Source organism: Pituophis catenifer, unplaced genomic scaffold, assembly GCF_029215685.1.
Source record: "Pituophis catenifer annectens isolate HBS135680 unplaced genomic scaffold, rPitCat1.0.hap2 SCAF_1, whole genome shotgun sequence".
NCBI classification, from domain to species: domain Eukaryota; kingdom Metazoa; phylum Chordata; class Lepidosauria; order Squamata; family Colubridae; genus Pituophis; species Pituophis catenifer.
This window is the reverse complement of record NW_027256881.1, coordinates 102394549-102420852: the sequence shown is the minus strand read 5'-3', so window position 1 is coordinate 102420852 and position 26304 is coordinate 102394549. Positions and strand designations below refer to the sequence as shown.

General features: G+C 36.7%; 1 protein-coding gene across 1 annotated transcript in view; it reads left to right on the top strand.

Moving 5' to 3' along the window:
• The window catches only part of CRYBG1 (crystallin beta-gamma domain containing 1), a 102337-nt gene that overhangs the window by 64891 nt on the left and 11142 nt on the right, over positions 1–26304 (top strand). The window contains exons 4-15 of the mRNA XM_070953671.1: positions 3567–4995; positions 5161–5328; positions 8025–8072; positions 8165–8283; positions 11339–11501; positions 12480–12616; positions 15935–16061; positions 16473–16508; positions 17073–17230; positions 19359–19485; positions 22022–22167; positions 26071–26197. Coding sequence (XP_070809772.1) covers positions 3567–4995; positions 5161–5328; positions 8025–8072; positions 8165–8283; positions 11339–11501; positions 12480–12616; positions 15935–16061; positions 16473–16508; positions 17073–17230; positions 19359–19485; positions 22022–22167; positions 26071–26197 — 2785 coding nt within the window. The remainder of the gene's footprint in view (positions 1–3566; positions 4996–5160; positions 5329–8024; positions 8073–8164; positions 8284–11338; positions 11502–12479; positions 12617–15934; positions 16062–16472; positions 16509–17072; positions 17231–19358; positions 19486–22021; positions 22168–26070; positions 26198–26304) is intronic.

Sequence of the window (26304 nt, the reverse complement as noted above, 5' to 3'; positions counted from 1 at the left end):
CATCTCAGCTGCAAGCTCTAGTGAAGTTCCTCTTTATAAAACCAGAACAATAATATTGGGGAACTTGTCATTATTAGTTGGATCTTCTCATTAGTTAAAGATAGCAGACTTTCTAAAATAGTTGTCAGAAATCTACTTTTGGACAGTTACAACCTTGTTTCCATTTATATTAAGCATATTATAGTTTGAATGCAAAGTCTACCTGTGTGGTTTCCAAACCATAATTACAAGTTAGTGTTTTTTCAAGCTCAAGAATGACTTGTCTCTGTGTCAGATAATTTGATAAAATTCTGTATATGGAGAGGGAGCCTAGTGCCAATTTATACATAAATGGTACAAGTTCATATGCAGATTTTACACATAATAAAATATATATGTGAACCAGTTGCCCAAGCACAGATTCTGTTCTGTTCAGTTCATAAATTACAAATGAAACTTTGCCACATGGAGTTTTATCTTGAAAGATAAATTTCAAGTGAAATTTATGAATATGAAGTGTTCTGAAGCAGTGTTCCTGACAAAAAACGAAAATTGAGGTGGCTTCCCAGACCAATGTTTTTAAAACATAGCTTTTGTGGCCATATTATTTTACATGAAATCTCTTCAAGATAGGATAAGACAATCCATGACATTTTTTTCAGGTATAGTTGTATGATTTGTAAGAGAATAATGCACCAACCTACCCTCCCAGGTTTAAATTGCATTTCAAAATTCACTTAAGTTTGCTAACTAAACTTGATGTTTTATTTGGAATCCATATACACATTTTGAGAAGTAGAATATATTACGGGTTAAATTTGATTTAGGAGGGAGAGAAGAAGCATAGCTTCTCTTTAAAAAAAACTTATTTTTGATATCTGTGCACCTTGGTATGGTGATCTACAATAGTAGATTAGATGCAATCATCTCATTTAATTAATAAATTAATTAATTATGGGAGGCCTGTCTGTAAGCTTTGATCACAAAACCTATAAGTATAATGTTACATAGAAATTAAAAATTGAATTTGCATGATACAAAGAAATAATGATAGCATTATAAATTGGCCCTACAATGTATATGCTTAATTAATTTTGGTTTTGTACATTCTGTGAACCTGGGAAGATAATTACAGTAATACTTTATATAAATTGACATACAATATCTTTAATCTCTGGAGGAAATCTAGCTACTCTTCTTAATAAGTATATCCAAAATAGTAAGTATTATATTAAAACTTCAAATTGGTTTCTTAGCATAGAAAGTATAACAGAATGGAGAAGCAAGAACTGTTTCTACTGATAAATACCAGTGTCCGGTAGCTAGCATACAATTCTAGATACTTTCTCAGTCTTCTGGAACATGCAGTGAAAAGAAATCAGCAAAATGTACATCTCTTGTTTTTTTCTTCTGTGATTGAATTTCTTCCTTGGTAGAGCCAAATATTTGTCTGGAAAAGAAATAGTAACCTTGAATCCCATGCTAAATTCAATTTCTTTTACTTGAATTCAAGTTGATAAGAGTTGATATTCCAATTTGCTTAATACTTTTCTTTTGCCTTGTTCAAAATTACAGTATGGTAGTTTATTATGTAAAAAATTTGTGGCTAATCCAAAAGTTATGTCCATATTTACATTTCATGTAGAAATATATAAAATAAGCTTCTTTAAACATACCGAAACTTTTTAGCACTTAATTACAAAATTGCACCATAAATTAGGGCTGTGTGAAGTATTAAAAGAGACATTTCACAAAGTATGCTGGTGTGAAGAAAACTTCCTTTCAAAGCATTGTGGTCGCCATGACCTATGAAAGGCTCACCTTCAAACTTCAAAAGTTTTCCAAGGTTATCTTCACATGTGTTTGCATGCACGGCAGCCTTGTTTAGTCAGCAGTTCCAGGTAAAATATTGTCATGGCATGTACATACATGCAACCTGAAAAATGCCTTGGAGAAAGTATGGGAAGCTTTCCAGGAGAGGTGACTACTTCATCAATATAAGGAGGGATGTTTTATTCGCGCTGACACGTGTTGTGAAGTTTTACTTTGAATGCTTTATACAGCCATAATACAAATCTAAATCCATTTACATTTAATTTAAATTCACTGAAATTGAACTAAATGTGTACAACACACTTGGAATTGCAAATATATTTTCTTAGGACTAAAACTGGCAGCACTTCTGAGTAAGTATTATTAGGATAGAAAAAATCCAAGCCCTACTTGAAATAAATTATGTTGAAATCGATGGAATGTATTTCTATGTAAATATGGTTAACAGGAAGATATTAGTGTCATTTTTCATGATCCTCAGGTGAGCAATCAGTTTGCATTGCTTTCCAGTTCTGACACATCTGTTGATATAGTTTCCAGCAAAGAATATGAATTACTGCTATAGGCACTGTGTGTTTTATTGCATTCTGAGAGCCTTAAATGGTTCAAGAACTGGCTTCCTTCACTTTGCTCCATTAGAATAGAACAAAAATTTAGCTTCAACATCTTTCAAGGGATATCCTGTTCTTTTATAATTTTCTTTTTAAAATGTTCCTCAAATTTGGCATCCCATTCGAACTCTTTGAATTTATTAACACTAATTCCAAGATATTCCCTTTAGGAATTTATAAAAATTGCAAGTATGAAGAACTTAAGCATTTCCCATTTAATTGCTGAAAAATTAATTCTTGAACAGGGTTATGCTTCCTTATTCTTATGCAGAAAATAAAAACATTGGTATCATTTTTTATTTTAAAAAAAGAAAAATAATAATTATATTACAAGATTGTAGATGATGTACCAGAGAAAGTGACAGTGGTCATTTTCAGCTTTCTTTAAATAAAACCCTGAATTAGTAAATGAACATAGTGGTTTGATTCAATTTATATATCTCATCTAGATTAGAAACTTTTTATCTCTTCTACTCAGTGTACACAATACATGAATTTAATGAGTCATAGCAATATGCAAAAGCACTTGAATCCTCAATTGTCTGCTTCATTAACAAGCCTTAGTATTTATTAATTCAATTTATATTAATTCAATTTATATGCCGCCTTTCTCCGGAGACTCAGGGCGCCTTCAAAGGACAAAGTGAAATAAGTTAATGTAAAGCTTTGTAAGAGGACAAAATAAAGGTTAGAAAGATATTTTTGAATAAATGTTAAATGACTTAACATTAAAAGGAAAGGAATGAGTTGCTAAGAAACCAATGTTCTTCTGCTAATTTATGTGACTTAAAAATTACATTTCTTGTATGTCTTTTTCTGATGCTGTATTGAAAAATTGGTCACTCACAATTAGTTTCATTTTATTATTCCCTTAAATTATTAGACTGCCATTTTGTACATTTTTATACATATTAAATTCAATAAGTCTGCTTTTAGAAAGTAAGATTATAATTCTATCATTAATAGAAAGTATGTCAGTACAATATGTAGTACTAGTTGTTATGTGTTTATTTGGAAATAATTCCTAAACAGACATAGACATAGATGTTTCATAAATTAGATTTAGAAGAAAAATCCTCTTCAAGTAAATGTTATTAAAATATTTTTATTACTTTTATTACTTTAATACTTTATTTTTTATAGGCCAGCTAAACCAAAGAATGTTGAATTAAATCTTAAAGCTTCAAAAAGTCTGGAAAATTTGGCAAATGACCAAGATGCTACAGACAAAGTTAAAATTAACTTCAGCATTGCCAATAAAATATCCATGTTTGAAAGCAAGCAAAATAATCAACATCAATCTGCTGATGCTCCTGCTCCAAAAAGAGGTTCTGTATCAAATACATTTGTTGGCAGAGCAAAGTTAAAGTTTGGACGACAGCAAACTGAAAGTGAACAGACTAACAAAATAACAAACAAAGGAAACCATCGTCAGAAATTATTGCAAAATGGCACAAAAGTAAAAGAAATCTCTTCAGACACAAACATTAAGGCACAGAGAAAGATTGAGGCAAACAGTACATGTGATGATGTTAAAAAAAGTGAAGAACTTGGAAAAGTTGTTAAATGTCAAGTTAATGAGAATGACAAAGTAGATGGTACTAAAGTGAATGATTCCACTTTTACAAAAATTGATACAGAATTAGTCAAGGACAAAGACCTAGATAATGTTTCATCTATAGTGCAGAATGAAGAAATAGAAACAAATAATTGGAGTATGAATGCCACATCCTTATCTCCTGAAAGCGAAGAGACATTTTCTTTGAGCTCAGATCATTACTTTCCCAATAATAATGATAAATCTTTGCCGCAGCCTGATCCAACACCCCAAACATCAGAATTAAACCAGATTTCTCAGTTTGAAAATAAAGATCAAAAGGTGATTAATACTGTTTTGGAAGACAACCAAGAATTTGAACAAAATAACAGCTGGCAAGAAAATCAAAGCAGTGGTTGTAATGTTTCTGAAAGCAGCAGCACTGATGCTATTTGTGACTCTCCTTCAGATATGGCCAAGTTCACAGAAACACTTAAAAATCTAGACAGTTCTGTTTGTATACCTCAGAAAAAGAAAAAGCAGAAACTTCCAAAGTCTCCTGCCCCTCACTTTGCAATGCCTCCAATTCATGAGGACAAGTTGGAGAAAATATTTGACCCTAATATATTTACCGTGGGATTGGGAATAAAGAGAGACAGATCACAAGATCTAACTCCATCTGTCCAGTTAAAATTGCAAAGTTTAGAGACTGATGCTAGGATTAGACCTAAGCGGGCTTCTGCTGAGAACAGCCTTCTTCTCCAGTCCCTGAAGTTACCAAGTAGAGCAGATTCAGCTCTCATGCAGGAAATGAATGGGAAAGAGAACAAGGACAGCACAGACAGTGACATCAAGAGGTCTAGACTTGAAAACAGCGCCATCTTCTCCAGTCTGCTAGCTCCCACAACTAAAGAAAAAATGTTTACACCATCTGTAACCACTGTAAACACAATCACAACATCTTTTGCATCTCAGAAGAATGCCACTTCTTCAGGAATTCCTCCTCCAATATTTGATGTAACTCAGAAATCTGAGGTAATTTTTTTTTATTTCTAATGTTATCTAAAATACATTTTATCTGGAATATATTTTATATGTCATGTTATTGAATGTTACTTTATATATGTATGTTATCTGAAATATATGTTACCTGAAATATGTTTCACCTGCAGCCAATCATTTGCTTTATTTTCTGTTTAGCCTCTTCCAGGTTTCAAAGCACCAAACTATATGGATAAATATTTACAAACTGATGATGCAAAAAGAGAAAGAATTTTACAAATGCCAAACTTTGGAAGCCTTGAAAACAGTTTTTCAAACTGGTTGAAACCTGGTCAGTGTGAATCAAATGAATTCTTAGCTATTGAGGTGGGTTGAATGCAATCTATCTAGACATTTTGAAAATCTGCATAGTGAAGTGAATTTTTTCATGTTTTTCTTCTTTCATTTTAGTGAAGTACAGTCCTTTTGAACTGAAATTAGCAATGTGAGTTGCTATAAGAATATTGAAAATGACCATTTGGATTGATAAAAAATGTTTTTTCCTTCATTCAACACTTGCATGAAAATATTGCCATTTTCTTCGTATCATACTGGTTTAGCAGTATGTTGTGTTTATGAATATCACAATAAAATATCTCAACCTACTTGCAGGATTGTTATTCTAGGGGTGGGAGGAGGTCTTGGTAATTTTTTCCTAATCCCTCTAAGGAAAAATGATCCTGCCAAGAATAGTTAAAATTGTACCTAATTAGATTAGATTAGACAGAAGCACAGGTATAATGGGAGATAGTTTGACAATAGTACTATGAAAAAGACCTTATAAGTTGATTATAAAGATAATTATCTGATTGCAAAAAAAAACATAATGCAGTTTTCAGCGACATTTGGAAGTTACACTGAAAGGATTGTTACACAGTCCTACTTTATTTCAGAAATCACAGGTTCAGAGAAAAGCGACAAAGATAATCTATGAGGAGAGATTTAGAGAACAGGGAATTCCTTGAGAAAAGGAAACTAGTGGACAGGAGGAAGGAACTATTTGATAGTACTATTCAAATACTTGAAGGGGTATAAAACAGAAGGAGGTCAACTTTCTATTGCTTCAGAGTGCAAAGCACAAATAATGGATTAAAATTAGAAGATCCATTCTGACTGAATGTTGGAAAACATTTCCTCACCGTAAGGAGAGTTCTGTTTTATTTTAATGTTTTAATTTTGATTCTGGTCTGTGACCATAACAAAAGATTGAAGTGAATTGTAGTCAACACAGAAGCAAGAGAACATGTTCAAGTGGAGATTAGATTTTTCAGGCATGTTTTCATTCATATTCCTGTACTGTACAAGGGATTGATCTAAATGGCCCGTTCCAAAGCTGCAGTTTTGTGACCAAATGCCAAGATGGAAGAAGTCAGTATTGTGTCCCTTGCAAGGGAGCTTTAGTCTTAGTGCTTAGAATCTAACTAACCCTAAAGACAGCCAACAAGCCAAGTCTCTGGTGTTGGTGTCTAGGATTCAGATTCATCCTGGCATAGGCAGATCTTTCAAATGACTTGGAATTCAGTCTGCTACCTGCCTATCAGGCCCAGCCCAAGAACCACATAGAACAATCCAGCCAAAGTTCATTTCTTTATTTACTTACACTCAATATACAGAATCTTGAAGACTAAATGACTACTACTCTCACCCTTATGGATGTACCTTGGTAGATTCTAGGGAGTGGCTATCCTAACTCTCTTCCTCTATTTTCGATCCAGCTCTGGACTGTGTTGACTCTTGTCTCGCACACACACACACACACACACACACACACACACAGCTTGGAATGTGCTGCCTCCTTCCTGAAAAATTGCAATTTCACTGTAGTTCATCACACCATCTCCCATTTCAAAGACACATCCACGACACTGCTTCCCTTTTTGATAATACTTGGAATTGAACCAGAAAATAGCACAATAATCTGTTAATTGGCACAGATTAAAATAACATATCCCAATAATATAAGCCATAGCTTAAAAATATGTATATGAGTGTCTATACATATATGTTGTTCAAGTAAAGGTGAGATCAATATTCTCTAAATAAATATAATAGCTTAGGCTGGTAAAAGATACTGGTGGCCATAGTGCCATCATCTGTGCTTTCCATACTGTCAAGTCCAGAAAAAAATCTGCCTCAGGAATTTAAACTTCTATTCCTTGATTATATTAATCATTTATTGCACACACCAACCTTTGACAGCAATCTTCCTGACAGTAATAATCACAATATAATTCCATATCTTTAATCAATATTTAGAACTTACTTAGAAACTATTTTAATTTATAATTTTTGTACTGATTTTTCAGAACTTTTACCCTATCTTCAAAGTACTAATTGTTCCACACAGTGCAGTCAATGGGATGAACTGCATTAATATAAAAAAGTTACTTGCACAGAATAACAGAAGAGATATAGCACACTTAGTTAATAAAGATGATTTGAGCACAGTTCTCTTTTAACCCTCTGATCATTCTTGGAAATTTGCAGAAAAATAGGCCTTTATGGGTAAATTGAAAGGATATTCGGTATACATATCTGCATTTGATCAATGTTTTGTAGGAGCAACTTGTCTGATGTAGGAACAGTTATACTTTCAAATATGTAAATTAGGGATAAATCCATATTAGGTAAGAAGGTTTATTCTCATATTGAGAAATACTAACAATTTTGAAACGTACAGAATGCAAATTCCAGTGGTGAATCCTATGGTCATTGAGGTAATCCCAGAGCACAGAAATTGTTTTCTGATATCTTCCAATATCATATGTTATCATTGATTTCTCTCTGGCTTTGCCTTATTTGCATTGTTATCCTGACATGCACTGTCTTTTCAATAAAAGAAAAGAAAAAGACAAATATCCACACCACGAGTGTCTCCATACTCATTTCTGCAAAAACAGTTTGGATTTGCTGCAGTGCTGTGAGGCTGGAGCAATGACCTCAGTGTTAGAAGTTGTGAAAGTAGAATATACCAATTTCATGCTTGATTTCTTCTTACTGTTTATTCCCTTTGCTTTCCACAGACATTTTCAGGAAAAAACCAGAATAAAACTAATCCTAGACCTGGAAAGGTGAGACAATTTTCCTTCATTAATGCTTGTTGTTTTATTGTAATTTTCTCGTTAGATTAAATGAGACTGAATTTCTTTTTTAAAAAATACAGGTCATGATTTGCAATAAATCAGATGCTTCCGAAAATAGTTTTGAAGTTTTTCATGATGTGTTGGATTGCACCTCTTGGAAATTGTCACCTGTAATTTTAGTTAAAGTCATCCGAGGATGGTAAGAATAAAAGTGTCCACTTTTTTCCTTTAGTTGTGTATCCTGCCACCTTGCTGCTTATTCCCTTTTCTATGTAAAAGTGGCTTTCTTTATTTCTTCAGCAAATTTTTGGGTTGGCCTCATGCATGTGTTCTTGCTGAGCTTGCCTAAACAAGTTTTCTTTGAACTGTTTTTAAGACATGTTTAAAAGTGTCATAACGTGTATAATCTAATGTTTATAGAACCTTTATTGTTAGCTTTGCTTATATATTCTTGTTTTCTTTCTTTGATGTTTTAAAAGTTTTGCCTATAATTTTTAAGTAACTTCTTTTTTAAAAGCTGCATGCTGTCTGATTTCTGTCAAATGGGTACTAGTTTCTGCCTTGGAAAAAATAACCAGAAATTGAGATTTAAATATTATTAAATGCTGGACTTTCTTAAAGATCTTTCCTGGACCTCTTAACTGAAAGTTGGAGAGAGCTTGCTATACTGCATTTATCAAATAATGATCTGTTTCCTATGGCAGAATTGCTGTTACTATCAAGACCTTGGTAAAGCCAAGGATAGAGAGAACGCAACCAATGAAGCTCAGGGATGTCACAGAAATAAGAATTTTTTACCTAAAGCAAAAGAGCTTGGTTTGAAGCAGGAAGATATTACTATCATGTTTGTATCTAGAATTAGATTTTAATTTAAAGTGATAGAATTAAAATATTCAAGATTTTTATAAAATGCATGCATAATAAAAGTATAGAAATACTTACATTAAGTTTGGCTTTTAAAAAAGATTTCAAAAAATTTCCATAGCAGCCTACAATTGAGCATTTAATTGTTTTCAATCGTTTTGAACGATTGTTAGTATCTTTTCTTTGCTCTGTCATGATAGTATGCTACATCTCCTTTTTCAAACATCTTGTTTGATAAATTCATTGTATGTGAAATTCACAAAACCTAAACAAACATCCTGCTATTATACACTGCTCAAAAAAATAAAGGGAACACAAGCAGAAGATATCCAAGATCTGAATGAATGAAATGGCCTTATTAAATACTTTGTTTGTTACATACAGTAGTTTTGTGTTCCCTTTAGTTGTTTGAGCAGTGTATAAACTACTGTATGTAAAGAACAAAGTATTTAATAAGGCTATTTCATTCATTTAGATGTCGGATGTCTTCTGCTTGTGTTCCCTTTATTTTTTTGAGCAGTATATATTGAGCAGGTGTTCAGTTATGCTCTGCATAGAAAAGGAGTATAAAAGAGCAATACATGTATCAGATTCTAGTAGCATCCTATCCAATAAGCTAGTCCGGTTCATAGTTCCTGCACATTGATAGCCTGAAACTGATATCATTGGGAGAATTAAGGAAATGCTGCCATTGTAGGGGAGCTGTAATATACCCTTTATGTAGTATAACCAGTAAGGTGGTAAGGCACCATGACAAAAGAGCTGCTAATGAGCTCCAACATTATGAGATCACAAGATTGCAATGCTGATTTCAAATTGCACAAGTGGACTCCTTGACATAAACTCCTGTCCATAATTACTGCTAAATTGCTAAAGTAATTAGCAATTACAAGTAAACATGGTGACCTTACATAAAATCTAGTATATGAGATGCAATATTATCCTGTCACCTTCCTTTTCACCTATTTATAGTACAGGACCTTCTTTCATTCGATACTTTTTTACAGCTTGCTCGCTTGTTAACTTGCCTGTTTTTAATTTACTAACTAACTATGTGGCTTTTGACACAATTGAGGGGCTTATTTACTTCACTTTTTTAAATTTCGCATTAAAATTTAAACTCTGTACTTCTGGCACCTGATGTTTGCTTGCTTTGACTTCTGTCCTTATTTGGAATTACTTCGGATATCTATTTTCTATTTCCCAGCCTATCTTCTTGATCTTCATTCTGATCTCTTGAAAATGGCATCACTCTCCCTCAAGCGCTAGCAAGATCTTCTCTCTTAATGATTGTTACCTTATGTCAAGCAAGTTAATACTCGTATGCTGAAGAAAGTAGGATGTTACTTTTAGTCACCTTTTCACTCAACTGCTTTGTGGTAAATTATATGGGTTTATTGTTACATAGCAGGATTGTTTGAGAGGATTTGCTCTCAGTTTGTTTCAATACTTGATTATTTTAGTAGGCATACGTATGCATGGTGTTAGTCATTCTATGTACATTGATTATTTTTTTTAACTACATAAAGAGATTAATTCAATACTATTGCTGCTCTTGTAGGTGGAAACTTGTAGATGAGTCATGTTCTATGCATCAACATTAGGAACACAAGCATCTTGGTATATTTAAGCATAGTACTGTGTCCATTTGGGGGAAAAGCACCCACAATCTTAGTTTTTTTTAATTAGCTACATATATGGAGAAGGATTGGGTGAGGGAAAGAGTTGCATAATATAAGGAATATATAAAAAGTTACTGTGATTTTTGTTGGTTTTAAAAATGCAGCAGAAATGTACATGAAGGATATTTGGGTTTTATTTGTCTATTGATAGAACAGTTCTTCCTTAACTTCTGTTTCCCTCCCCCCGCCCCCTACCTTGTACCTGTATAATGGACACACATAGCCTAGGATTGAATTAGGAATGTATGAAGGAATTTGCATGACCTACATTCACTGAACCTGGTGGCACAGTGGTTAGAATGGTTAGAATGCAGTATTGCAGGGTAATTCAGCCAGGAGTTTGATCTTGATCACCTCAATGTTGACTCAGCCCTTCCATCCTTCTGAGGTGGGTAAAGTGAGGACCCAGATTGTTGGGGGCAATATGCTGACTCTGTAAACTGCTTAGAGAGGGCTGTAAAGCACTAGGAAGTGGTATATAAGTCAGTGTGCTATTGCTATTGCTAGTTCATCATCGGATGAGCCACCCATTTAGGTAGAAATCACCAATATTTAAACCACGCATTTGTTACTTTTTATTGTAATTTTGCTCTAGTATTTTAAAAATCACATTAACTTCCCATTTTCAAAATTTTAAAGCAATAATCAATAAGAACTAATAGATATTTGAAGCATATCAACAGTTTAATTTTCCCTCTTGTATTATAGTTGGATTCTGTATGAGAAACCAAATTTTGAAGGAGTTTCCATTCCGATGGAAGAAGGAGAATTGGAATTTTCAAATCTTTGGGGGGAAGAAGCATTTGACAATGAAGATACATGTAAAGATCCCGAGCCTATTGTGATTGGTTCAATCAGGCATGTAGTAAAGGCAAGTAAGGAGTGAAATTACAAACAACCACAATTTAATTTTATTCATAGTTCTACCCAACATTTAGATATGGTTGAAACACGCCCTAAACATATAGAGAAATGCAGTTGTATATCTTTATCATCATCGTAAGATCAGTATTTATGAAATATGTAGTTTGCCAGTTCGATGGGATTGGATAACACTGTTGTAATTTAGTAGGGGATATGGTTGTGCATATGTATTGGCATTCACACATGATTTAATGTGTATGATTCTGATTTTGATTCATTTCCATATATTTTCAGTGAAAAAATATTATTTATAATTAATATGTACTCTCGGGTGGATTACAAATTGTTCCATTTTTAAAAAGGAACAACACAGAACCAGAAAATCAATATAAAAGAACAGAAAGTATGGAGAAAACAAACCTAGAGGGGAACCAAGAAAAGAAAGAGAGGGTCAGTAATTATTCTTACCAAAGACTTAGGGAAGAAGCCATCTTCAGACCCCTACAAAATACAAATAGAGTGGGGGCCACTCCTATCTTGGAAGGAACTTCATTTCAGAGGAAGGGTGCTGCTACAGAGAAGACTTGTTTCAGGGATGCCAATAGATTGTTTAATTGATGGAACCCAGAAAGACAGGCAGTCCCTCAAATAACCAGGCCCATTGCTATGTAGGGCTTTATAAGTAGTATCCAACGCCTTGAATTGCACCCAGAAGCACTTTGGGAACCAGTGCAGTTTACGAAGCAGAGTGTCACATGTGCATGCAGAGGCATGCCCATCACTGTTAGTTCACTGCATTCTGCATCAACTGAAGCTTCTGTGTGGTCTTCAAGGGCACCCCGTATAAAACACATTGCAGTGGTCAAGCTGTCGGGTGAACAGGGCATAATGTTTTTAGATGCTATTAGATATTTTTGTATCTAAGGTGAGATCAGAACTGATAAGAGCAATTTGGTTATGCCTACTTAATTTTATAAATTTTCAGGATTATAGAATTTGCCGAATTGACCTGTTTACAGAACCACAAGGATTAGGCTTAGTAAATGCATATTTTGATGATACTGAAGAAACACGACTTGGGTCTTCTCAGAAGACTTGTTCTATCCAAGTGTCTTGGGGCATGTAAGTATGTGGATATGCATATTAGTTGTAGTTATTGGATAATTCTGAATCTGTTACATATCTTATACCTCAGGGGGTTTTTTAAGGAGTGATAATTATTTCAGGAGTGATTCATTGATAACAAAACAAAATATAACATATAGGTAGTATATTTATGATACAATATCTGATAGACATTTTGGGGGTCATTTAATATATCTTTAGTCTTCTTATGAGCATAAATGCATCTAGAGTGAAATCTTGGTTGTAGCAATTATATGCCTAAAAATAATTTCGCATTAATCTTTATAAAACTATGCGGAAGTATGCACTTTGCTGAATAAAGAATTGCCTTAGATAAATAGCTTTAACATCCTGTGTGGTTGCTGAGTACATGTGATCAATTAAAACTTGCTTAGAATAATTGAATATCCAAGATAAAGGTATAGGTATAGGTATGAAAATTAAAATTGTATAGAGAAATGTGTGCAGACAAGAAATATTTAGAAGTACAACGGTAACTTGATATAAAGCAGGTCTTATGCCAGATTGAAAGAAAGGTAGAATATAAATGTAATCAACTAAAACATGAATTTAAAAAGCTGAAATGAAATTCTCTTGTACTGAATCTTAGGTTGTATATGTTTTCACTGAGTCCTTTATCAGCAATATTTTTCAAAATTGTCCGACAAGGATACAAAAAGGATTATTCGCTGTTGAATTTTCAGACAGGACAAATGTATAAGTTCTAATTATACAATAATTGATTCTAATTCTAGTGTCAGCTTCTGGAGATAGCAGTATGAATAAACAAAGTTAGGTTTCATCATTTTCCAAAGTGCATTATGAATACAAATCATAGCATTACTGAGTATATTGGGAATGCTTCTGATGGGTGTGGATATGAATGAAGCCACATACATATATTGGCAAAGTATTTATATGCATTTCATTGTAGCTATTCATTGAGACCAATCTGACACTTTAAAATCCTATAACTAAATATAACCCCTCCTTCAACATGAGCTTGTCCACAGGAACAGTTTCTGTAGTTTTCTTAGCAACAGCACATCAGTGGTATGTTGTTTTTCTTTCACGGTTTTTTTTTAAACTTTGCAGTCTAGACTACAGTCTTTGGATTTCCTGGTAGTCTCCCATCCAAATGTTAACCAGTCTTACTGAGATCAGTCAAACTTGGATAGATGATGATGATGATGATGATAATAATAATAATAATAATAATAATAATAATAATAATAATAAATAATAATAATAATAATAATAATAATAATAATTTTATTTCTATAACGCCCTTCTCCCGAAAGACTCAGGGCAGTGTACAGCCTATTTAAAAACAGAATCAACATCAATTTAAAATAATTTAAAAATATTAAATAAATTTGGCTTAATTTAAAACCCCAAAAATTTAAAACATCCAATTTAAAATTATGTTGCTAACCCAGCCTGGCAGAACAACAGGGTCTTGAGTGCGCAGCGAAATACGCGGAGGTCAGAAATCTTACGAATTTCCGGGGGCAGTTCATTCCACAGGGCTGGGGCTCCCACAGAGAAGGCCCTCCCCCTGGGTGTCGCCAGCCGACATGACTTGGCTGATGGCACCCTGAGGAGACCCTCTCTGTGGGAGCGGACTGGTCGGTGGGAGGCTATCGGTGGCAGAAGACGGTCTCGAAGGTACCCGGGTCCTGTGCCATGGAGCTCTTTAAAGGTGGTGACCAACACCTTGAATTGCACCCGGAAGACCACTGGGAGCCAGTGCAGCTCGCGCAGGAGGGGTGTCACGTGGGCGCAACGGGTTGCACCCATAACCACCCGCACGGCCGCATTCTGGACCAGTTGGAGCCTCCGAGTGCTCTTCAAGGGGAGCCCCATGTAGAGAGCATTACAATAGTACAACCGGGATGTAACAAGGGCGTGAGTGACTGTGCGCAGGGCGTCCCGGTCCAGAAAGGGCTGCAACTGGCGGATCAGGCGAACCTGATAAAAGGCCCCCCTGGCCACGGCCATCATATGCTCCTCTAAAGACAGCTGTGCGTCTAGGAGGACACCCAGATTGCGAGCCCTCTCTGTGGGGGGCAAAGATTCACCCCCAATAGTCAGCGATGGCACCTGCTGACTATATCGGGACGCCGGAAGCCACAACCACTCGGTCTTGGAAGGGTTGAGTCTGAGCCTGTTCCTCCCCATCCAGACCCGCACGGCCTCCAGGCAACAAGACATCACATCAAGGGCATTGTTGGGGTGGTCTGGGGTGGAGATGTATAGCTGAGTGTCGTCAGCATACAGATGACACTTCACCCCAAAACCACGGATGATCTCACCCAGTGGCTTCACATAAATGTTGAACAGGAGGGGCGAGAGGACCGACCCTTGCGGCACTCCCCATGCGAGTTGCCTCGAGGTCGACCTCTGTCCCCCTGCCAACACAAACTGTGAGCGGTCGGAGAGGAAGGAGGAGAACCACCGCAGAACGGTGCCCCCCATTCCTAACCCCCTCAACCGCTGCAGCATGATACCATGGTCGATGGTATCAAAAGCCGCTGAGAGATCTAATAGGACTAGGGCAGAGGAGCAACCCCTGTCCCGAGCCCTCCAAAGATCATCCACCAACGCGACCAATGCCGTTTCTGTGCTGTACCCCTGCCTGAAGCCCGACTGGCATGGGTCCAGATAGATAGCTTCATCCAGGTGTCGGGGAAGCTGTCGTGCCACCACGCTCTCAACAACCTTTGCCGCAAAACGAAGGTTGGAGACCGGACGGTAGTTGGCTAATTCAGCCGGGTCCAGGGAAGGCTTCTTGAGGAGGGGCCTCACTACCGCCTCTTTCAAGGCGGCAGGAAAGGCACCCTCGCTCAGAGAAGCAGTTATAATCCCCTGGAGCCAGCCTCGTGTAACCTCCCGGGATATCACTTATTTGGGCTGAAACATTTACTATTAAATAATTTTGTAAAATCATATAACAAAAACATTTAGTAGTGATAACCTAGCCTTTTCCCCTCACATTTCTGCCTCAGTGTCCAGACTGATTCTACTTTTTATCCTTTAAATGTTCCAGGTATTTAAATTGTGTGATTTAAATGGAAGTTTATCTGATTCTATTTTATTATTATATAATAGCACAAGATCTGCTGGATAATATGCAGGCTATAAATATTTAATGAACAGTCTTTGTTTCATTGGTAGAAAAGCACCTTTGAATTTCTATCCATGCAATCTTCCATCTAGACAATAGCCAGAGGAGACATTCTTAGTATCATATATTCTCTGGGCTTTTTTAAATTCAAATTTTCCTATAAAAACCATATTGTTTTTCATTTCTAGATGGCTACTTTATGAAGAACCTGGTTACCAGGGAATCCCTTTAATGTTGGAACCAGGAGAATATCCTGATCTGTCATGCTGGGAGAAAAAAGAGGCATATATTAGATCTTTGAAGCCCTTGAAAATGGTGAGATAATTAAAACAAGATACAAGATATACACAGACACACACACAAAAAACAGTAACAGTGAAAGAATTAGTTTTCACTCCATTTATTCATCTATCCTATTTTTCAAGTTCAAAATAAACATAATTTGTGAAATTTAAGATTTGTAAAAAATATAATTGGATCAGAAATATTTTTTCCATTGGAGGGTGGCAGCTCAGACATTTTATTGAGCTTTTATTTTAGGTCTTTACTATTAAATGTAGTAAAATTTGCATGTGTGTAATTAAAATTTGATTACTGGATCATTGTTATGCACAGATTTTCTATTGATGCATTGGAAAATGTGGGTGGTACTTGAATTGTTTTGCTAACTAAAAACGATCTGAGTTATGTAACATTCCAGTAATATTTTCCCATCAATTTTTGTAGGGTGGACGCAAGGTTGAACATCCTAAAAGCCGAAAGGTAAAATAGTTATATACAAATATATTGTTTATTGAATGTGGGTCATTATATTTAAATTATAATGATATTGTGATAATCACTTTTTCCAGAAGAGTTTATATTCATATACCAATCATTCATGCCGCTGATTATCTACGTTATTTATTTATATCCTGACAAATTATGGTTTCTAAGATACCCTTAGATCAATGTTTCTCAACCTCAGCAACCTTTAGAAGTATAGACTTCAATACCCCGGAATTCCCCAGCCAGCATGGTTGTTGGGGAAATTCTGGGAATTAAGTCCACACATCTGAAGGGTGCTGAGATTGAGAAATACTGCTTTAGATAGTGCCTTCAAATCTGTAACTTTAGGTGCAATGTTGGCAACTTTGTTCACCTGATACTCTGGAAAATATGTGAAGGTGTGGTTATAAAAGAAAAAGAAATCTATTTCTCTGGTGAAAGTCTTCCTTTAGCAGATTTCAGATGGTTCTGATTTTGTTGGTATATATCATATATTCACATTAGCTTTTGGTGTCTGAAGAGAAAGCAAATTTCTAACTGTAAACTATTTTGTTTAAGGTAATTGTTTATGAAAAGCCATTCTTTGAAGGAAAACATATAGAACTGGATTCAGAATTAACAGCTCTTGCTAAGCAAGGAGACAGAACTGAAGAATCTGAAGAGTTGGAAAATGAGCTGCTTACATCAATAGGATCCATAAAAGTGAAGGCAGGAATGTAGGTATAAGGAAAAAAATGATAACATCTCATTTTACGTCCCCTGGAGGGTAGAGGTAGAGAAATTGGCATTGAGAGTGAATGTAGTGTCGTGGTTAAGTGTTGGAGTAGGACTTTCAGCTACAAAAACTTACTGACAATTACTCTCTCTTAACTATCTCATAAGATTGTTGATAGAAAAATGGAGGAATGAATGTGTACATAAAGTGAGATATAAATCTTACAAATATATGATTTAGGAAGATCATAGATGGACCATGTCCACAGCATGTATGTTTATGAAAGAATATACGGTAATTAGAATCTACAGCTTTAGTATATAGTCCAAAAGAAAGGCTCATTCAGGAACAGTGGATATATATGAGGCCATACACACACACACACACACACACACACTCACACTCACACACACATAATTGGATCCAGAGTAAATAATATTTAAGTGGGCCCACTGATTTAATGGGATTTAAGCTGGTTATATCGCAAATAATATGGCTGATTGGATCCAGTCCAAAAATCAGAGAGCTGGTATTAAAATATTTTTGTCACATTAAAGGGGTAAGTATTTGGAAAAGATTTAGAAAATCTTTAAAACCCTCTAAGATTCCTAAAATGCAGGAGTATTTAGGAAGTTGAAACTTTACCACTTCATGTCTTTCTGGAACTAGAAATTACATCCTAAAATGCAGATTAAGGAAACAGTACTTTAAAGCAGTGGTCCCCAACCTTTTTATCACCGCGGACCAATCAGCCTTTGATAATTTTACCGTGGCCCGCTGAGCGCGCGCAGGGGTAGGGGCTTTGGGCCACACGTGCGTACCTGCGCGGGGCTCTCTTCCCTGGAGCCTTTGCGCACGGCCCAGGAGCTTTTGCGCATGGCCCAGGAGCCTTTGCGCTGCAGCGTTCATGTCCCCCGGCCGCTGCGCGGCCCGGTGCCAGGTACTCCACGGCCCGGCACCGGTCCGCGGACCGGGGGTTGGGGACCACTGCTTTAAAGCCCCTGTGATATTACTCATAATTGTTGTGGAAACAGTAACATGTTATTAGTTATTAAACTGGAAGGTTAGGAAAAACTATAACGTCTAAATATGTTAAAATACCAATCTGAACAAGTCAGTGAAGCATTTGTAATAGTAAAAACTTCATGTTTTCATTATTTACTTATTAAAATTGTACAAACAGAGCATATTTTTCTGAAAGTTGTGTTAATATTATGGCAAATAATGCAGGACTAGGTGTATTCAAAAATACGTTCAAATGAAATGAATGAATTATCATCACTATTAAGTAAACAAACATGCCATACAGTAGGACCGTGATGGCGAACCTATGGCACGCGTGCCACAGGTGGCATGCGGAGCAGTATCTGTGGGCACACGAGCGTTGCCCTAGCTCAGCTCCAGCATGCATTCGCGCACCAGCCACTGATTTTCAGGCCCACAGGAAGTCGGGAAAGGGGCTGTTTTTGGCCTCTGGGAGGTTGGGGAAGGCCGTTTTTGCCTTCCCCAGGCTCCTAGAAAGCTTCTGGAGCCTGGGGAGAGTGAAAAACGGGCCTTCCAGTCCCACTGGAAATCAGGAAATGGGCTGTTTCTGGCCTCTGAGGAGGGGAGAGAAGGCCGTTTTCGCCCTCCCCAGGCTCCAAGAAAGCCTCTGGAGCCTGGGGAGGGCGAAAAAACGGGCCTACCGGGCCAAAAGCAGGGGGAGCCCGGGGGGAGGTAATGCATGCATGCGTGGGGGGGCAGGGTGCACTGAATTATGGGTGTGGGCAAGCGCACGCGTGACCCGCACACACTTCCCCTGCTTTTGGCACACGACGGCAAAAAGGTTAGCCATCACTGCAGTAGGATAATGCTAGTATTAAAGCATAGTGATTAGGTTTTTTTTTTTTTAAGTTATATGAATCTTATTATTTTTCCTACCAATCTGATTTAAAATTTAGCTAAAGCTGAGTACAATTGAACAGTATAATACCATTTGTTACAAATGGTGATCTAAACAGAGTTTAAAAATTGCCTTACTTTAAAATGTTAGTTCAGTTTATTTTATGCTTCATTTGTGGTCCTTTTAAGATGACATTTTAACAATCACGCTTGTTTTTGAGTTTTCAATTTTTGTTCGCTATTTGTAGCTGGGTTGCTTATGAGAAGCCAGAGTTTGAAGGACATCAGTATTTTCTGGAAGAAGGTGAATACCAGGAATGGACGGACTGGGGTGGTTATGATGAACAGTTGCAATCACTTCGGCCTGTTTTAGGGGTAAGTTTAAGAATATATAATCTTGGCATAACCTTAACGAAATGCAATGTACCTTTTTCATTGTTTTCAGAACAATTTTTCCTTCCTTACATTCTCCTTTACATTGCACTTATGCTCAGTTCAGTAAAGATAAGATGGAAAAAAAGTATGTATGTAAGAGAGTGAGTCATTTGCTGGATCAGTTGGATGATTCATTCATCTGAAACTGTATGTCTAGTTGGGGATGAAAATGTGTATTTGAATCTGAAGTATAAACCTGAAAAGCAATGCTGTGTGCTTTCGTACCTGCTTCCTTCCTGTTCCTTTGGGCTGCGGCTCCCAACTCCCCCCAATATCATTGCTAGAAATCTTGGTTACTGGCATGATATGAACTGTAGTCCAATGTATTACTTACTGTATATCTACCTGAGCCTCATCCCTGTGTTATTCTCGGTATCTGCAGGATTTGTTGAATTGCTTACTTGTCTGGGCTGTCCATGAAATGAAATGATGAAATGCCAGGCTATACAGACAGATATGCAAAAAACCAATGTATATTTGTCTTGTATAGCACAATACAAGGAGGATTGATAATGATAGCAGTTTAAGCTTTCTGTATTCTCTGGAAACAGAGAAACAAGATTGTTAAAATGGCAGAGGTGAAAATCAATCAGAGCTTGAGGCTGATCTGAAGTAAGGAGAAAGTAGAAGGAACAGCCATTCAGAGCACACCAGAATCAAACAGGCCTTTCTTTCCTTCTTACTAAATAGGGAAATGGAGCTTTCTACCCATTCTTGTATTTATTTCCATTAATGTATGATGACCCAGGGCAAGTCCCAGAGGCAATACAGTCAGCTGATAGTTCAAAATGCCCCTTTATTGCTCCAACATTCCCCCAAATGCTCCCACATTTATGGCAAGTCCCAGAGCAAAGTGCTCACACACACACACACACACACACACACACACACACACACACACCCTCTGGCTGCAAGTAGTCCAGCAAAACGCTTCAAAGCAAGAAATCCAGTGGGGCAAAGGAATAAGTCAATGAGTCCAAGAAGCAAAGGAACAAGCCAATGGTTTCAGGAAGCAAATGAACAAAGCAAATAGTCCAGGAAGCAAGGAATAAGGCAAGAAGTCCAGGAAACTCCAAATGTCAGCAACGGCACACAAAACTCCACAAATTCAGTGTTTGTTTCTAACAAACACCCCTCCCCACAGTATCTCCTTAAGTCTCAGTCCCCAGGTGTGCTTTATGAAGAGGGGCGGGGTTGGCCTGCACTGTTCCTGCCTCCTCTCCACTCTCCATGCTCAGGGGTCAGGAATGGGTGGTCCTTGCTCATTGCCTGAACTCCATCGGTCTTCATCTCCACTGCCTGCCTTCTCTCGGTTGTCCTGCCCCTGTTCCTTCCTGCTGACAAGCCATCCCAAGCCTGAGGGGCTGCCTCGTCCTGCTTCTCCCCCCACCTTCCTATGAAGCCACCCCCTCAGTCTCCATCAGCCACAGCTCCAGCTCATCCTCCCCTGTTGATTCAAGCTCCAATGGGGGCATGACATAATGGATCCATCAGCAAATTGTTGAGAGCCAGGACAATAATTCCAATGTAATTATGTAGTGTCACCAACTGGTACAGGAAAGAAGGGGAGGGTTTGCCAGGACACCACTTCCTGTATTAAAAGGCTAAGGAGAGAAATGCCTGTAGCAAAGTGCTCAGATGTGTGTTTTAGTCAGCATCCAGATTACCTGAAGCACTGGAAGTGCTAAGGCAGCATTTGCACGGGTCATTGAAATTAGTTTTTCCTATGAGGTTGGCTCATGTAGCTCTTTCAGTGCGATTCCTTACAGACTTTGGAGCATCAAGATGAATTTCAGAGGAAATGTGCCATTAACAATTGAGCGCGCTTGTTTCCAACCTGCTGTTCTCCAGATATGTTGGCTATTGGACCTGCTAACTTTTGGTTTTAGTTTTGAGCACTGAAGTTCAAGTGTATCCAGAGGACACTGAGATAGCTGAAGGATGTTTAAGGGTTAAACTCCTCCTTTAGAGGACTCCTTTTGGTTGAACAATTAATCCGCTAAATACCCTCAAACCAGATACTCCTAATTGCCTGTAATAAGTGAAGGCAGTTTCCATGAGAGTGCTAGGTCATTCTTTTTTTTAATCCTTCATTTGATAGCTTATTAGTAACCTTGACTATCACTAAGTGTTGTATCTTTTTATTCTCGATGAATGTATTTTATTTTCCTTATGTACACTGAGAGCATATACACCAAAGACCAGTCCAAGTGTCCAGTCACACTTGGTCAATAAAGAATTCTATTCTATTCTATTCTATTCTATTCTATTCTATTCTATTCTATTCTATTCTATTTTCTTCTTTATGGCTACCTCTTACTGTTAGTTTCCTCTTTACACTGTCTCTGTTTCAATTCTTACCACATCTAAACAAGGCAACAATAATATGCTCAATAGGGAAATGTTCTTATATGATAAACAGTTAATTTATGTCTTTATTTCTCTGTTTATCTTTGTTTGATTTTTATTTCTTCAGGATCTGATGCACCCTCACATGATAATGTACACTGAAAAAGACTTTGGCAATAAAGGCTCCAGTATAAATGTATTAGGGATTATTTCCAATTTGAAGGATACCGGCTATGGATTAAGGACACAATCTGTAAATGTGATTAGTGGAGTGTAAGTAAGACGTTCATTTTAAATTTAATGGGAAATGTTGGCACAGGGGAATAAACATAAGAGCAGCGGACATTATATTCATTAATGGTTTGAGTGAAAACTCTCTTCATATTAAAATGCCAAAGAAAAAAAGATTTCCCTTATGAAACTTTAAAAAAAAAAGTGCAATTTCTTGGGTGAATTTTAAATATTATTAGGAAGATGATCGCAAATTAAACTAGAATCATAGGCTCACAGAATTGAAAGAGGGCATTAAGGCAACGGAGTCTACCTCTCTGATCAGTAAAGAAATCTAAATTAAAGCAGCCTTTCAGAATAGATGGCTCTCTAGCTTCCACTTCAATACCAGTAATCCTGTTGTGACTCCGACCCCCGAGGCCGATTTATCGGAGGGAGAAGGCTCCGAACATGAAGGAGAGGAGTTGGCCAGGCCTCTCTCTCCAGGACCCTCCTCTCTGGCAATGCCTCAGGTGTCTCCCGAGGAGAAGAGATTGGCCAGGAGCCAGGTATCTCCTCGCAGTCGGACAGTGACAGAGATAAGTCTTGGCTGGATCCACGCCAGCGTCGGAGAGATAGGCGCACGCAGCAGAAAAGGAGGCGTGCCAGAGATTAAGCTGAGTCACTGGACCACACCCCACAGGGGATAAAAGGGGTGAGGTAGCCATTCAGACTCTGTGACAGACAAAACAAACTACTAGCGAGTCACATTGTATCTTTGAAATAACGTTATCTGCCTTGGATTTAATACGGACTGGACTTGACAATTCTTGAACTGTGTGTATCTTGTTTGGGTTTATCTGTCGGAAGAACAACCCCTCCCTCTGAGTAAAGTTCTTGGCAAGCAGCTACTGGGTTGCTGCCAATCTTCTTATCGAAAGAATTTGTTGTCTGCCAGTTTTATTTAACCCCTGGCTATCTGTTTGTGTGCGTGTGTGAGACGGGGACAGAACAAATCCAATGAAGGGAAGTCCACTACATCTCTGCCGATCGGTTGTTTGTACACTGGTGAATTGTTCTTAGAACAGGCAGTCCTCGATTTATGACCACAATTGAGCCCAAAATTTCTGTTGTTAAGAGAGACATTTGTTAATTTGCCCCATTTTACAACCTTTCTTGCCACAGTTGTTAAATGACTCCCTGCAGTTGATAAATTAGGAACCTGGTTGTTAAGGGAATCTGGCTTCCCCATTGACTTTGCTTGTCAGAAGGATGCAAAAGGTGATCAGATGACCCCGGCATACTGCAACGGTCATATGTATGAACAAATTGCCAAGCATCTGAACTTTGATTACATGATCATGGAAATGTGGCAAAGATTGTAACTCTAAAAAACGGTCATAAATCAGTTTTTTCAGTGCCATTGTAACGTCGAACAGTCACTAAATGAAGTGTTGTAATTCGAAGACTACCTGTATTAGGAACTTTTTTTCTAACATTCTGTTAGAATCTGTTTCCTTGTAACTTAGATCCATTATTCCTTGTTCTGACGCAGAATTCCTGTACTTTGGAGCAAGAGCAAATAAGTCTATATAACATTCTTTCAACTATTTGAAGTACACTTAGTCCCTTCTGAGGAGTTTTTCTCAAGACTAAATATGCCCAGCACTCTTAATCTCTCTTTAGTGAACTTGTTTCTAGTCCCATTATAATTTGCATTGACCTTCTTTGAATTTCTTTAATTTCTTTGAATCCTTCTTAAAAAGTGGTGCCCAGAACTCAGCACATAAATGGAGGCAATATCTCACCTACTGGATTTATCCGTTCCCATAATTTGAAAATTATACAACTACTAATACAGGCTAAAACTAGTTTGCCTTTTTTTAAAACCAGATCACATTGTTGGCACATACTCAATTTGAAATCAATTAAGTGTTCCAAGGTTTTTTTAAATGAGTGCTCTGAAATTCCTCATGTAAGGCACATTTTTGCAATTATATATGTGTAATAGGTTACAAACCTTATTGCTTTTTTCCTTTCAGAGACAAAAGGTGTATTGCACTGTTCTGCCACTTTACATAAATATTTAATTCCCTGCAGGAATACATTTGTCATAATTTGGCAACTATGTCAAAGCACTTTGAAATTGAAGTGCTTGGCAACATAAACAAATGTCCTTGTCCTGATTCAGGAGTGGTGATTAACACAGAATCTTAATCCTGCTCAGATTAGTCTTCCTCACTGAGTTCCCATGAATGAAATCAAAGCAAGGGAAGAACTTGTATTCACCACTGACATCTATTATTGGGGCGTTCCTATGGAATATATCCCAACTCAGAATTTTCTGGGGCTTCCCCAACTTTTTCTTTAAAGGTTTATACTGTACACCATTTGATCATAGGCTGATGTCGTAATTATAACTGACTTCAGACTTCAAACACACTTTGGGTAACTGACTATGATTTTTAAAAAATTTGGTTGCTCAGATCTCATCAAAATACTGTAATTTAAACCACAAATAGGTTATTCTTAGTGCAAAAGTGCCTCTGTCCTTTTAGGTATGAACAGAAACAAGCAAAAGGAAGGGATCAAGTCAACTATAATTTGAAGAAAGTGCTATTCTAGCTTCTTCATGTTTTCTTTCTCTTAACTATATACAAACTATTAAAGTCATACAGTTAAATACAGAAAAAAACCTCACTTTAATTTTATCAGGAGCTAAAGTGGATCATAATTAAAATTAGCATACAAGCAGTATTATTTTACTTAACAAACTGTGCCCTGTCTGGCCAGATACTGATATTTGACTCTTTCTCTGCAAATCACTGTTAAATCCTGAATGTGTCTTTTCATCCCTCTGTGAGGACCATATTTAAAACCATACCTAGTATTTAAATAATTTAAAGGACACTCAAGATGTTTTTTCCTGCTTCAATAGCAGTTCAAAAAATCAGGATACAGTACTTGTTCCTGTTGAGAAAGCACAGATTAAGAAAATAAGAAGGAAAATTGTAGTTGGCACAAATCATGCAATATATTTTCATGATAGTCTTGAATGGAGAAACCATTATTCTTTATTTAGATTCTCAGCATAACACCATATTCATGTTTTCAGTTATGCATTAATGCAATAGGAGTAGCATGTCGTTTGTAGAATGAAAAGTCTGATATCTTTGAGAACCAGCCAAGCCTGGACTGTTTTAAAAACTTTTGAGTTCAGGTTCAAGTGCAAACACGCCTGGTTGGACTTAATGGTTAACATGTTGTTCATAACCATGTCGCTTTGGCCAAGCAATTTACAGCTATGTCTGGGTTTTTATATCAGAATAAACATTAACCAATTAATTACCAGGTATCGTAGTTAAACAGCATTCATAAGAATAAACATAAAATAAGAAACGGAAGTGGCTAAAGCACATAACAGTCGCTTTTATAATATCTCATGATATTTTGAGGTAACACTTGGAGAATTGGGGGGGGGGAATGCAACATACAAAAACTTTACTAAAGGAACCTATATGTAATTTCACATGTGTTCAATGAAAAATAGCTTTAACTTCATTATTAACATGTCAGTCCTGAAACTAAATTGAGTTCAATAGGAGATACTCCCAGAGGAGGTAGGATTGTGTTTTCAAATTGCATAATAATAGAAAAAAGTATAAAAGTTTCCTTAAGTGTTATATGAATGGCAGAGTCTGAACAAATCAGTTTCCTACAAATCGTGCATGGAAATAGACATTGAGTCCTTTAAAAAAAAATCTGAGTTATTTGTTAAGTCCACTTACTGAAAAAAATAATGCACAGAGGCAAATCATGTTACCTTAAAAAAAAAAACCTATGTATACAACTATGTCTTGCTGTTCTTTTATTGACTTTTTCTATCCTTAATATATATAAATGTAAAGTTCCACTAAAATCATTTTATATAATTTATATAATAAAATATAATTGACATTCTTTTAGGTGGGTGGCTTATGAAAACCCTGACTTTACAGGAGAACAATATATTCTTGATAAAGGAATGTACCCCAGCTGTGAAGCTTGGGGAGCAAAGAATAATAAGATATCTTCAGTTCAACCCATACTTTTGGTAAGATTCAAAAAACAACAGGTTTTTAAAATGTTTTTCCTCACTCATAAATTATTATATTTTAAATTATTATATTTTTTCTGGTGTCATTTTCTTATTTTTTGTTC